The sequence below is a fragment of the Scyliorhinus canicula genome, chromosome 11, assembly GCF_902713615.1.
Source record: "Scyliorhinus canicula chromosome 11, sScyCan1.1, whole genome shotgun sequence".
NCBI classification, from domain to species: domain Eukaryota; kingdom Metazoa; phylum Chordata; class Chondrichthyes; order Carcharhiniformes; family Scyliorhinidae; genus Scyliorhinus; species Scyliorhinus canicula.
The window spans coordinates 120,502,555-120,515,488 of record NC_052156.1 but is presented as its reverse complement, the minus strand read 5'-3'; the positions used below and the strand labels follow the sequence as shown (position 1 = coordinate 120,515,488).

General features: G+C 45.0%; 1 protein-coding gene across 4 annotated transcripts in view; it reads left to right on the top strand.

Moving 5' to 3' along the window:
• Positions 1–12,934, top strand: part of LOC119973336 (copine-8) — a 449,311-nt gene that overhangs the window by 339,388 nt on the left and 96,989 nt on the right. For all 4 annotated transcript variants that reach the window (XM_038811212.1, XM_038811215.1, XM_038811214.1 and 1 more), the window contains one exon: positions 7,483–7,536. In XM_038811212.1, the coding sequence (XP_038667140.1) occupies positions 7,483–7,536 (54 nt within the window). The remainder of the gene's footprint in view (positions 1–7,482; positions 7,537–12,934) is intronic.

Below are 12,934 nucleotides of genomic sequence, written 5' to 3'. Positions count from 1 at the left end.
TCCTGGGATTGAGGCGACCCTCTCTTCCCAATGGCTTATTCTTAAAGTGGATCTCCTTCAGGCTTTGCCCCTTCTCCTAATGCATGGGTAACCTCTCTTTAATAACTTGAGGAAGCCAGCGGTAAGAGAACAGAGGTTCATTTAGCTATATCCACCATTCTGCTCAAGATAGCAACTCGCTTCCAGTACAGTACTTGCTGGGAGAACTAACCACACCAGGCCCTGCTTTGGGCCGGCTTTTGTTTTTTTGTAACGAGCTCCAGCTGGGTAGCCTCCGACCATTATCTGGGAAGCTCGTAATCCACAAGTCCTACGGGGAGATCAACAGTGGTTTTCTCATGTTCCTCCTGGGGGTTAAAACACCTGCATGATTTCTGATGTTATAGTCAGAGTCATTTACGGTGCAGAAGGATTCCATTCAGCCCATCGAGTCCATGCCATCTCTCCGCAGAGCAATACAGTCAGTCTCACTCTCTGGCTCCACCCCATGGCCCTGCAGGCTTATTTCCTTCAAGCACCCCATTAATGTCCTTTGCACATTATAGATTATTTACGATTCCACCGCCCTTCTGAGCAGTGAGTTCTGGGTCATTAACTCCTGCTGCATAAAATGTTTTCTTCTCACAGATGCCCCCTGCATCTCTTGAAACCTTAAATCTGTGTCTCCGAGTCCTTGTACAATCAGTTCATGAGAACAGCTTTTCTTAGTCTACATTATTCAAACCTGTCGTAACATTGCACACCTCTGTCAAACTTCCCTTCAACCTCCTTTGCTCCAAGGACAACATCTCCAGCTTCTCCAACCTAACCTTGCAGCTTAAAAACCCCAATATCTGGAAACATTCTGGTAAAGCTCTACTCCACCCTCTCAATAATCCACATGTCTTTCCCAGCCTCCCAGGTTACACAGTATGAGTGGCACAGTAGCACAGTGGTTAACACTGTTGCTTCACAGTGCCAGGGTCCCAGGTTCGATTCCCGACTTGGGCCACTGTCTGTGCGGAGTCTGCACGTCCTCCCTGTGTCTGCATGAGTATCCTCCGGGTGCTCTGGTTTCCTCCCACAAGCCCGAAAGACGTGCTGTTAGGTAATTCTGAATTCTCCCTCTGTGTACACGAACAGGCGCCAGAATGTGCCCCCCCCAGTCATCCCCGAAAAGAGACACCCCAGGTCCTCAGGTGCAGCAGGACACAAACAACGGCACTGGACCTGGCCCGGCCCAGGATCACCCAAATCACAAGAAACCATACTCCCAAGACCTTCAACACACCCTAAAACTCCACACCCTCGCCAAGCTAACACCCCATCAACCCCATCCAGGGTAACATATCGGCACCACTCACCACAAAAAGAAAATAATAATTACTCCAGCCCTAGCTGAAGGGGAGCCCAACCTGAGGAGAGGAAGTATTGTCAAGGCGCCGAGGAAATAGGCGCCACGAGAGGGAGGGACAATTCCCCCCTCCCCGAACTACTGGGCTAGAACAGGACTAGGAACCAGCACACTGCTCACCCAGATGACGAAAAGAATAGAAACAGAGCTTCCAAGTAGGGAGTGCCCAGACCACCCCAGAGTGACCACTGTCGTAGAAAGGACACCCAAAGAAACCCACCTCCCGAACAACCAGCCATAACCATCTGCACCAGCAATACACATCACGATCCAATAGTTCAAGAGAGGAGCAAAGAGAGAGACCTAATTGGCAAGAAAAAAAACCTCAGCCCTGAGGAAGGGGCATAAAGAACCTGTTGGGAACTCGCCCTCCACCCCTCACCAGGGACCAGGCCCAAGGGCACACCCTGCTTGGCTCCCACCTCCCAATCCCGCGAGGACAGCATGCAGCAGGATCTTGATGACATGGAGGCATGCCCTCGCCAAGGAAAGCACTCCACCAAGTGCAAGACCGCTCCCATGTGGCTCCACTGCCTCCCCAAAAGCACCCCGCAATTCATCAAAGTGAGCCGAAACCCCCAGCTAAGACAGCATCCTCAATAGCATATTTGATGGCGGCCACCGTCCGTGCACGTAGCACCGTCAAGGCAAGAGCCCGCCCAACAGCATCTGTTCCACCACATGTCGGGCCCCACCCACACAAACAAATGAGGATACCATCATTTCATCTAGGCCGCATAGACACCAACCAGGAATCTCCAGGGAAACAGCACAAGCCGCGCAGCCCAAGAAAAGACAAACACGAAATTGCACCGCGATGAAACAATGGATCAAAAGATGACCAGAACCGGAGCCCTTGAAAGCCCAACTGCTCCCGTGCTCACACGATGCTAACCCCCATTTTCACCATTTTGAAGCCACCATGTTTGTCGGAACAATTGATGAATCCTAAGAAATAATTTATTTCACTAGATTCAACTGTGCATTTTATTTTGGCTATTTAATTTTTTTTTTAAATTATCCTTTATGAAGGACAATGATTCCCTCCACACCAGTGCGGAAACAATACATTTGTTCCCAGTTTCTGTCACTGAGTCATCAAGATAATGCTACGAGCGTTCCCGACATGATTAACTCATGTCTCCAACATTCCCATCTTTGCTCCTCATTTGAATGAATGACATTTGCTTTTGTTGAAGATCAGGAATTTAATGCTTTGGACTCACTGTCCCAGGGTTAAGGGTGTTAGCGACATGAGGATTGCTGAGAGTCAAGAAGCAAAACTATGTCATCAGTGATATGATCGTTTAAGACTTCCTTGTAACATATTTCCGTTCATAGATGAAACCTATTGCATCATGCATTCAAATATACATTCAGTATCCAAATTACAGGTATAAAATAATATCGAAAAGTGAAAGGACAAAAGAAATTAACAGCTGCATTCATAACTAGATTTTGCGTTTTGAAAACTTGGGGAAAAAAAATTGAATTTAAAGTCAAATAGAAAAAAAGTCTTCATGTAGTTTACAGGGAACTGGAACAGATCGGCTTGGATTTCCCAACCCTGCTGTGGAGCGACCTGCTGTGTGGGAGTGGTGGCCCAGTCAAAAGGCCATTGACTTTCAGTGGGACAGGCTGATCCTAGTGGGGCCTGAAAATCTCACCCTAAGTTTAAACAAAGGACTTCCTAACGCTTGTTACATAAGAGTTTATACATACATTTAGACTATGGAAACCTGTTTCTTGTTAATGTATTGTACAAACATCAATTTTGGAAATACACACCTTCGGACACTACTGTTTGAAGGGTTCGAACTGGCTGTTATGGTTCAGGAGACGGTATAAAGCTGGTTTAGCACAGGGCTAAACATGGGCTGGTTTAGCACAGGGCTAAATAGCTGGCTTTTAAACCTGACCAAAGCAGGCCAGCAGCGCGGTTCAATTCCCGTACCAGCCTCCCCGAACAGGTGCCGGAATGGCCAGGTGGCGACTAGGGGCTTTTCACAGTAACTTCATTTGAAGCCTACTTGTGACAATAAGCGATTTTCATTTCATTTTTCATTTCATAAAGCTGGCAGAGTCCTTTGGATCGGATGAGCACCTTTTGGGGATAGAACCAGGTAGACCTTCGGAGAGATTGGGTGGCCTTTGAGGTTGTTAAAGGTAGACATCAATGCGCATAATAAGTGGATAAACTCATTGGAACTGCCTAGCTGAAAGGATCTGTCAAGAAAACTATCAAACTGTCAAGAAAACGTTTAAGACCAAAACTGCATATGTAAACACTTAGATGGAAATCCTGATGTGCGTAACTCTGGCCAGTAGAAGGCAATCTCATTGGCAATTTCCTCATCTTTACAAACTGGATTAGACATTGCGAGTACAACAGTTACATATTGAAAATCTATATGGGATATATAAGGGAATAAAAAGCAAATCAAGTGAATTTGGGTTTGGGCAAGTAGCCGGGGGGTTTGGTATTCATACGTGTTGTTGTTTTTATTGTTATGGTGATCCTGTCTTACACAACTGGTGGACTAATGTATTCAGTTGTGAAGAATGTGGTCCCAGGGGGTGACACTGGAAGTGCCATTTGCCAGGCACTTTTTGCAACCTGCTCCCCACTCGGCTTACCCTGCACAATAAAACAGCTTGTTCAAATATTTTTGTCATGTTCCCGCAGCTTAACTAAGGGAGTTCAGTGAATGGCAATCAGAGGCCTCATTATTGGGCGTTAGCAGATAGTGTGGGGCTGCTCCCCTTCTTTTGAAGTTCTATCAGCAGCAGGGGTAGAACAGCGCTTTGAAAACTTGGCCCTTGGAATAAAAGGAAGTGGAGATGCAGCATTAACAGGGACACCCTATTATAAGAAAAGACCACCCGCTAACATTTTCATTGAAGACTTCCCTGAAGTGGTGGAGCTCCTTTGCTATTTTAGCATCACTCTTTGTAAACACACACACACACACACACACACAAAAGGGTTGGCAATTGTGTCTTCATAAAAATAACTAAGCTGATAAAAGACTATGTGGTGGTGGTGAGATGGATGTTGATTAGGGTTAGGGTGACTGATGTGACAGTGACCTGAGATGTTTTTTGTTCTGGAGAAACTCCATTGTTGTGTTATATTTTACATTGGTGCTCCAGGGGGTTGGCAGTTCTGATGGTGAGTTTGTAGCCACAAAAAACAAACATTGCACAATATCAGTTCAAGCTTTGCTGTTATAGCGAGACACTGAGCAGAGACCAAACCAAGGAAAGTGGAAGAGTGAGTTTGTCTAGGATATAGAAACATTGGGAAAAGAATAGGTTGTTCAGTTCCGCAAATCCATTCCACCATGCAGTTAGATCATAGCTAATCTAAACTGCAATTTAAGGGAATGGAAACCAATTTTATACACCACATCCTTGTAATTTAATCCAACGACCTTCAAATAAAAGACCAACATTTTTTTAGCCTATTTGATGACTTTTTGCACCAGTACAATAGCTTTTGTTGCTTTTACTATTCCCACATTTGGATTCTATCTGCAGTTTTCACTTAGGCTGTATACCTGCTTGATTCCATCTGCAAAGCCTACTGTGTACTGCAACGTACTGCCACCTGCAGACTTGGCCACACAACTCTATTCCTTCTTCCAGGTTCAAATGAAAATCTGAAATCCCAATATAGTTCCCTGAGGACTATTGTTTGTCACATCATGTCACTCAAAGAATTAATGTTTTAACCTAACTCTGTCTCCCAGCCCCAAACAAATTAGAAACCCCTATCACAAGGTTGCCTTCAATTCAGTCAGGTGTCATGTTTTTGCTTATAATCTCATGGAGAACCTCATCAAAACCTTCCAGAAGTACCCATGATGTGGAGATGCCGGCGTTGGACTGGTTTGAGCACAATAAGAAGTCTTACAACACCAGGTTAAAGTCCAACAGGTTTGTTTCAAATCACTAGCTTTCAGAGCACTGCTCCTTCCTCAGGTGAATCCATCCACCTTTTTTCTAACTTCTATTAAATCCACAAGGTTCCTCTCCTTTGTCTATTTTAGGTCCCCTTGACTTCTGAAAAATGTTACAAAGTACTTTGAACAAATCTGCCATTTCCTTACTATCCATTATACTGTCACTGTCATCTGTTTTCAATGGACCCATATTCCCATTCCCTATTATCTATTCTTGCCCTTGATATATTTATAAACCTTTTTGCTTTGGCTTTGATATGCCTTGCTATATACTTTTTTCATTTTATCTTGCACACGTTTACTTCTTTTGTGTCCCTTTGTTGCTTTTTATAGCTCTCCCATTCTGCTGGATTTCCACTTTTCATTGCAGTTGTGTAAGTCTTTTCTTTCATCTTGACACTATCCCTTATTTTGTTGTTGACCAAGTTGCTGTTTTAGGTATGCCCTATTTTGCAACTTGCAAAATATTTATTTGAATACTTTGCACTATTTGTGGGTTTACTCATGAACAGTTCAGCCCTGTTTTATGTGGTCAACTTATTACTGTCGAGAATCAGTGCAAATAGCACCATGGGTTGTCATTAGTCTACCCTGTCAGCAATGAAATTGCCATTTGCCAGGCACTGTTTGCAATGTGCTGGAAAATCATGGTGAATGTGGAATGAAAACAGAAAATGGCAGATAAACTCAACAGGTCTGACAACATCAATGGAGTGAGAAACGGAGTTAACATTTCGAGTCCATATGGGCAGCAATGTGACAGATTATATTGTTGGAGAGGGGGTGGGGACGCTGTAGCAGAATAGAAGGTCAAAGATAAGTGGAAGCTAAGGAGAGATAGACAAAGATGTCATGGACACAAGTCAAAGGAAGTATTAATGGTAGCACTGGAGACTAAAGAAGGTGCTGATAGTAGGCACAACTGTAAGATAGCGAAAATGTGTTAATAGGAGAACAAAAGTTATTTCGGTTTGCTTTCCCTTAACACTGACAAGTGACAGGTGACCCTGGGGGCGAGGGGGGAGGCAGGGAGGAATGTGCGTGGGGGGGGGGGGGGGGGGGGGGGGTGCGGTGGCAGTGTTGCATTAGGACAAACAAAAAATGGTCAAGGTGGGGGGTTCACAGTCTGAATTTGTTAAACTCATGTTGAGGCAAGAAAACTGTAATGTGCCTAATCGGAAGCTTAGAGGTGAAATTCTCCATCCTGTCTTCTTATTTTGATATATTTAGCTTAGCCCATCAGTAAAAATGTATGCATTAATTAATTTGCATTAATGCTTTGTCACTTCTTTGTCTGTAACTTTATAAATAATTTATTCAATGTTTGAACAAAGAAATACTTGGTTTTCTATGTAGTCAATTTCATTTTTCATGTTGTCATGTGGGAGTACCTTTACGAAATGAGTGTTTATAAATGGGTGTGTATATAAATATCTGTAGTGAGAGTACCTTTAAGAAATGGGTGTTTACTACTGCAGTGATGTGAGAGAGTGGGTGGAGCTGGGCTGTCTGTCAGCTTTTACTTTTGTTTTTGAGCAGGCTGCAGGGTGTGCTTTAGTTTTGTTTTTAGTGTTGGAGCTGAAGCCAGACCAAGCAGGGGTACTGCTGTTCTCTCTGCCATCAAAAGACTATCTCTTGATCATTCAGAATTATAAATGTTTTCAGTAGTGACTTTAACGTGATGTGCTTCTGATAAAGGTTTTGTTTTTAAGTCGTATGGATGTTAAAAAGGAAAGCTTAAAGGTTTACTTAGTGTTGTAGTCTTTGGGGGTTGTATTTGAATTAATGGTTGCTATGATGTTCACTGTTTGTTTCAAAAAGGTTAACTTGAGTTCATAGAATAAATATTGTTTTGCTTTAAAAAATACTTTTCCATTTCTGCTGTACCACAGCTGTAGAGTGGGCCTTGTGCTCCCCATACCACAATCTAGTAAAAGTTGTGGGTCAGGTGAACTCCATGATACACTTTTGGGTTCTCTAAATCCTGGCCCATAACATTGTACAGAATTTATGATAGTTGTTTTCATTTTTTGGGTTAGACAATGAATGTTAATTTTCTGTATTTTAATTGAGGTATTTAACAACTCTTTAGAATAATTGACGATTGATGATTTCATCTTGCAGGTGCTAAATCCAAAGAAGAAAGCAAAAAAGAAAAAATACATTAATTCTGGAACAGTAAGTACTTGAGTATTTAGTGGCAATTCAAAAAAATATTTAAATGTCTCTGCATGAGCTGTGGGTCATTTAGAGCGAGCAATTTAAGGAGTTGCTTTATTTACTCCTGGTTATTTCTTTTAAGGTTATTTTTATTCTGATGTGAATAATATGACCCATAATTTTATATTTTAATTTTTTAGTTCACTATTTCTGTCTCCTTTGCTGCAGGTACAGTACATTGATGCAGTTTGTGAGTTGATGCATGTGGGTACATTTGATAGTTTTAAGAATGTGAAACTTCTTGATTTGTACCGAGTTTTAGTGAATTTAGTTCTTACTTTTTGCTTGGTCCCTGCAATACAGTGTTCACAAATTCTTCACACCAAATTTGATTTATTAAATGTCATGCATTCTGTAAGACTATTTTTGTTTGATTAAGTCCCCTTAAGTTCCAAATTTTAACTCTGGAGTTTGACGAGCAAATTCCTTGTTCATTTCCCCATTAGAAAAATGCCTTTTACATTCTTCCATTCACTTAAACATTAGCAAAACAATGTTGTGTGTAATAATACCGAAGGCTTGCGAATATCTGTATTTCAAAGAAGTTTTCAAAAGGGTCATGGAAGGAAGGAGCATGATCTTTAACGATTTAAGGCAGTGATTGGAAAATCATGTGGTGAGAGCCTAAAGGTATGATTAAACAGAAATGAAACAGAGTCCCCTGTCAAGCACGTTTTGTTGGGTGTATCTTGGCGCTGACAGCATCGAGAATGACCCCACTATTAAATGGGACTCTGCGGCATTTCGGATTGATCTCTAGAACCTTCTCCCCCCCCCCCATCGCGGCCACCGGACCCCCCCCCACCAACGCCCCAGCTCACCCATAAGGGGTTCAGCGAGTCTCCACGCACCTCATCTCATTAGGGCAGGGCACCCCCTGGCATGGGCATGATGCCATCTGGGCACCTTGGCACTGCCAGCCTGGAACCCAAGCAGTGTGTGTGCCAGCCTGGCAGCGCCACAGTGCCCAGGTGGTATCAGGGGTGACAGAGTACCGCATTGCCCAGAGCCTGGCCAGGGGTGCCCAATCGCCTGGGAGACGCTACCCCAAGTGCCAGAGAGCCAGTTCCATGTTGTAGAAACTAGTGGTAAACGGGGCCAACACAGAGTCTTCGAGGCCGGGCTGTTATGTCCTGATTGCGAGGTAGATCCGGCGTAGACATATTGAAGTGGAAACTAACTGCTCACTTGAACATGCAACTCTGGGTCCCCATTTCAATGGGCGGCTTCCAAGTCGCCACACCTCGCCAGATCTCATTAGGTCGTGAAAAGCTTGTTACGAGCCCAGTAAATCTCACGAGAGGCCTCTCCTCAGATTTACCAGCCTCTTTGCTTCCCTAGTTGGAAGCCGCACGACAGATAGATCTCGCCCTAAATTTCCGATATGCTCTCTCAGATGGTGAGGCATCCTGATGAAGGGTCGCAAACAGTAAATAATTAAGTTACCCCTGCAGGATCATACAAATGATTAGAAGATAGTGCAGTATAAAATTCTCTGATTGTGTCCAAACAATATGCTCATGCACTTCTTATGCACCACATACTAAGTGTGTATGAAAAAATGAGGGGTGGGATTCTCTGACCCCCCAGCCGGACCGGAGAATCGGCGGAGGGCCAGCGTGAATCCCACTCCACTGCCCCGAAGCCGGCTGCCGGATTCTCCGGCGCCTGTTTTTCGGCAGGGGCAGGAATGGCACAGCAACGGTTGGGGGCCATTTGCAGTGCCCCCCCCCCTCATCCAGGGCAATTCTCCGGCCCGTGATGGGCTAAGTGGCTACCCGTTTTCGGCGGGTTCCGCCGGCGTGAAATACACCAGGTCCTTACCTGTGGGACCTAGCTCTGCGGGTGGCCTGCGGAGTCTTGTCCTCGGGGTGGGGGCCCTCCACGGTGGTCTGGCCCGCGATTGGGACCCACCGATTCACGGGCGGGCCTATGCCGTGGGGGCACTCTTCCCTTCCGTGCCGGCTGGTGTAACGGTCCGCCATGGCCTGCGTGGCGAAGAACCTCACTGCGCATGCACTGGGATGACGCCAGCACACGCTGGTGCTCCCGCGCATGCGCCAACTCACGCCGGCCAGCGGAGGACCTTCGGTGCCGGTTGGCGTGTTTGGCGCCAGCCTAGCCGCTGAAGGTGCAGGGGACTCCGCACCTTCCGGGCAGCCTGGCGCTGAAGTAGTTCATGCCACTCCTCGGAGCCGGTACGGCCCACCCCGCCGGTTAGGGGAGAATCCCGCCCGAGGTTGTTGTCTTTTGAGGGAAGAACAAAAAGTAGAATATTATTTAAATGGAAAGAGATTGCAGAGTGTTGCAGTCCAGAGGTATCTGGTGGCCTTAAAGATGAATCACAAAACATTAGCATGCAGGTACAGCAACCAATTAGAAAGGCATATTGAATATTGGTCTTTATTGCCAGGGGAATACATGGAGTGTAAAGGAAATCTTACTGAAACTGTGTAGGGCATTGATGCGACCATACCTAGAGTACTGTGTTCAGTCTTTGGTACCTTTCTTGAAGAGGGATATTCCGACATTGGAAACCGTTCAGAGGAGGTTCACTTGGCCCATCAAAATTGAGTAGATTGAGCCAATAGTCATTGTGGGTTAAATGAACGCGAGGCAGATCGAATCATATGAGATTCTGAGGGGGGTTTATCAGGGTGGATGCAGAGAGAATATTTCCCCTCATGGGGGCATCTAGATCTAGTGAGCACATTTCAAATTCAGTGGGGCTGGATTCTCCGTTGGCCGGATCCTCTGCTTCGCAGGCAGCACACTCACGCCCGCTGATTTCCCAACGGAGTATGGGCTCCCACAATGGGATACTCCCAGAAAACGGCTGCAGTGGGATGTAGAATCCCGCTCGTGATATCCCATTTAAGATAGAAATAGGGAAGGATTTCCAACTCCATCTACAAGTTGCTGTTGATACGACCATAGTGGGCCGGATCTCGAATAATGACGAGTCAGAATACAGGAGGGAGATAGAGAACCTAGTGGAGTGGTGTAACGACAACAATCTCTCCCTCAGTGCCGGCAAAACTAAAGAGCTGGTCATTGACTTCAGGAAGCAAAGTACCGTACACACCCCTGTCAGCATCAACAGGGCCAAGGTGGAGATGGTTAGCAGTTTCAAATTCCTAGGGGTACACATCTCCAAAAATTTGTTCTGGTCCATTCACGTCAACGCTACCACCAAGAAAGCACAACAGCGCCTATACTTCCTCAACAAAATAAGGAAATTTGGCATGTCCACATTAACTCTCACCAACTTATACAGATGCAGCATAGAAAGCATCCTATCTGGCTGCATCACAGCCTGGTATGGCAACTGCTCGGCCCAAGACCGCAAGAAACTTCAGAGAGTCGTGAACACAGCTCAGTCCATCACACGAACCCGCCTCCCATCCATTGACTACATCTACACCTTCCGTTGCATGGGGAAAGCGGGCAGCATAATCAAAGACCCCTCCCACCCAGCTTACTCACTGTTCCAACTTCTTCCACCGGGCAGGAGATACAAAAGTCTGAGAACACGCACAGACAGACTCAAAAACAGCTTCTTCCCCGCTGTTACCATACTCCTAAACGACCCTCTTATGGACTGACCTCATTGACACTACACCCCTGTATACTTCACCTGATGCCAGTGTTATGTACCCTGTGTTGCCCTATTATATATTTTCTTTTATTTCCTTTTCTTTTAATGTACTTAATGATCTGTTGAGCTGCTCACAAAAAAATACTTTTCGCTGTACCTCGGTACACGTGGCAATATACAAAATCCAATTTCCCCTCTCAGAGGGTCTTTTATCTTTGGTCTTCCCCGGACAGCAATGGAGGCTGGGCCATTAAGTATATTCAAGGCTGAGTTAAACAGATTTCTGACTGACAAGGGAGTCTTACAGTATTAGTCCCTTCGGACTCTTGCATGGATGTCACCTTGGCCAGCAGCTAAATTCCATGACTCCTTATTGTGCCCAAGGCCTTAGAATAGGCTGGATATTCTAATGTTAACAGTATTGCTAAAAAAAGAGACATGCTGTCAAAGCTTTTTGTCTTGCACTCATCAGGGCAGATTTGCAAGAATGCCAAAACTCAGTGGGAATTTATACTGCATGAGAAAAGGGTGCTAATTGGTTGGCAAGAGAATTCTGATTGGTAAAGGCGGAGGAGATCGTTTTTCCTCTTAGATTTGGTATTCTTGCAAATCTGTCCTAATATGTGCAGGACGAAAGACTTTGACAGCATGTCTCTTTTTCTTAAACAATACTGAAGTTCTGAACTACCAAATGACTATTAACATTATTACTGTTAACAACACATTAGGATAGCACATTAAATGCTGGTGACATGTTCAAACCATATCAGAAAGCAATCAAGTGTTACGATTTTGTGACCAGCACAATTTAACTGTACTCATTTGCTGACCCAAAGAGCAGTAGAAATCACAATGAGAAAGGCAACAAATTGAATTGCTGAAACTCAAACCAATGATGTAATTAAAGAAAAATGATATCTATATTTTGATCAGCATTTGTTTTGCAGAAAATGTAATAATTGCTACTGAATTCATTTTCCTCATTCGTAAAATGCATCATTCAACATTAGAAATTGGCTTGTCTCACCTCAGTGATTTGTGTTGAATTGGTTTGCAAATCCTATGGTTTGGAATTTCTCTTGAATCTTGATCGTGTGCTGAGATTTATAACGCCTGTGTGGCATGGTGGCACAGTGGTTAGCACTGCTGCCTCATAGCAGCAGGGACCCAGGTTCGATTCTCCGCTGGGTCACTGTCTGTGCGAGTTTGCACGTTCTCACCATGTCTGCGTGGGTTTCCTCCTGGTGTTCCGGTTTCCTCCCACAGCCCAAAGACGTGCAGGTTAGGTGGATTGGCCATGATAAATTGCCCTTAGTGACCAAAAAGGTTAGGAGGGGTTGTTGGGTTACGGGGATAGGGTGGAAGTGAGGGCTTAAGTGGGCCGGTGCAGACTCGATGGGCCGAATGGCCTCCTTCTCCACTGTGTGTTCTATGTTCTATGACCCAGGTTCAATTCCAGCCTTGGGTGACTGTGTGGAGTTTGCACATTCTCCCTGTGTCTGTGTGGGTTTCCTCCGGATGCTATAGTTTCCTCCCACAGTCCACAGATATGCAGGTTATGTGGATTGGCCATGATAAAATTGTCCCTTAGTCTCCAAAGATATACAGGTTAGGTGGGGTTTTGAGGATAGGATGGGCAAGTGGGCCTAGGTCGGGTGCTCTTTCGGAGCGTCAGTGCAGACTCAATAGGCAGAGCAGCTTCCTTCTGCACTGTAGGGACTCTATGTTGTGTGAGAGAACAATGTATCATGAATTGTA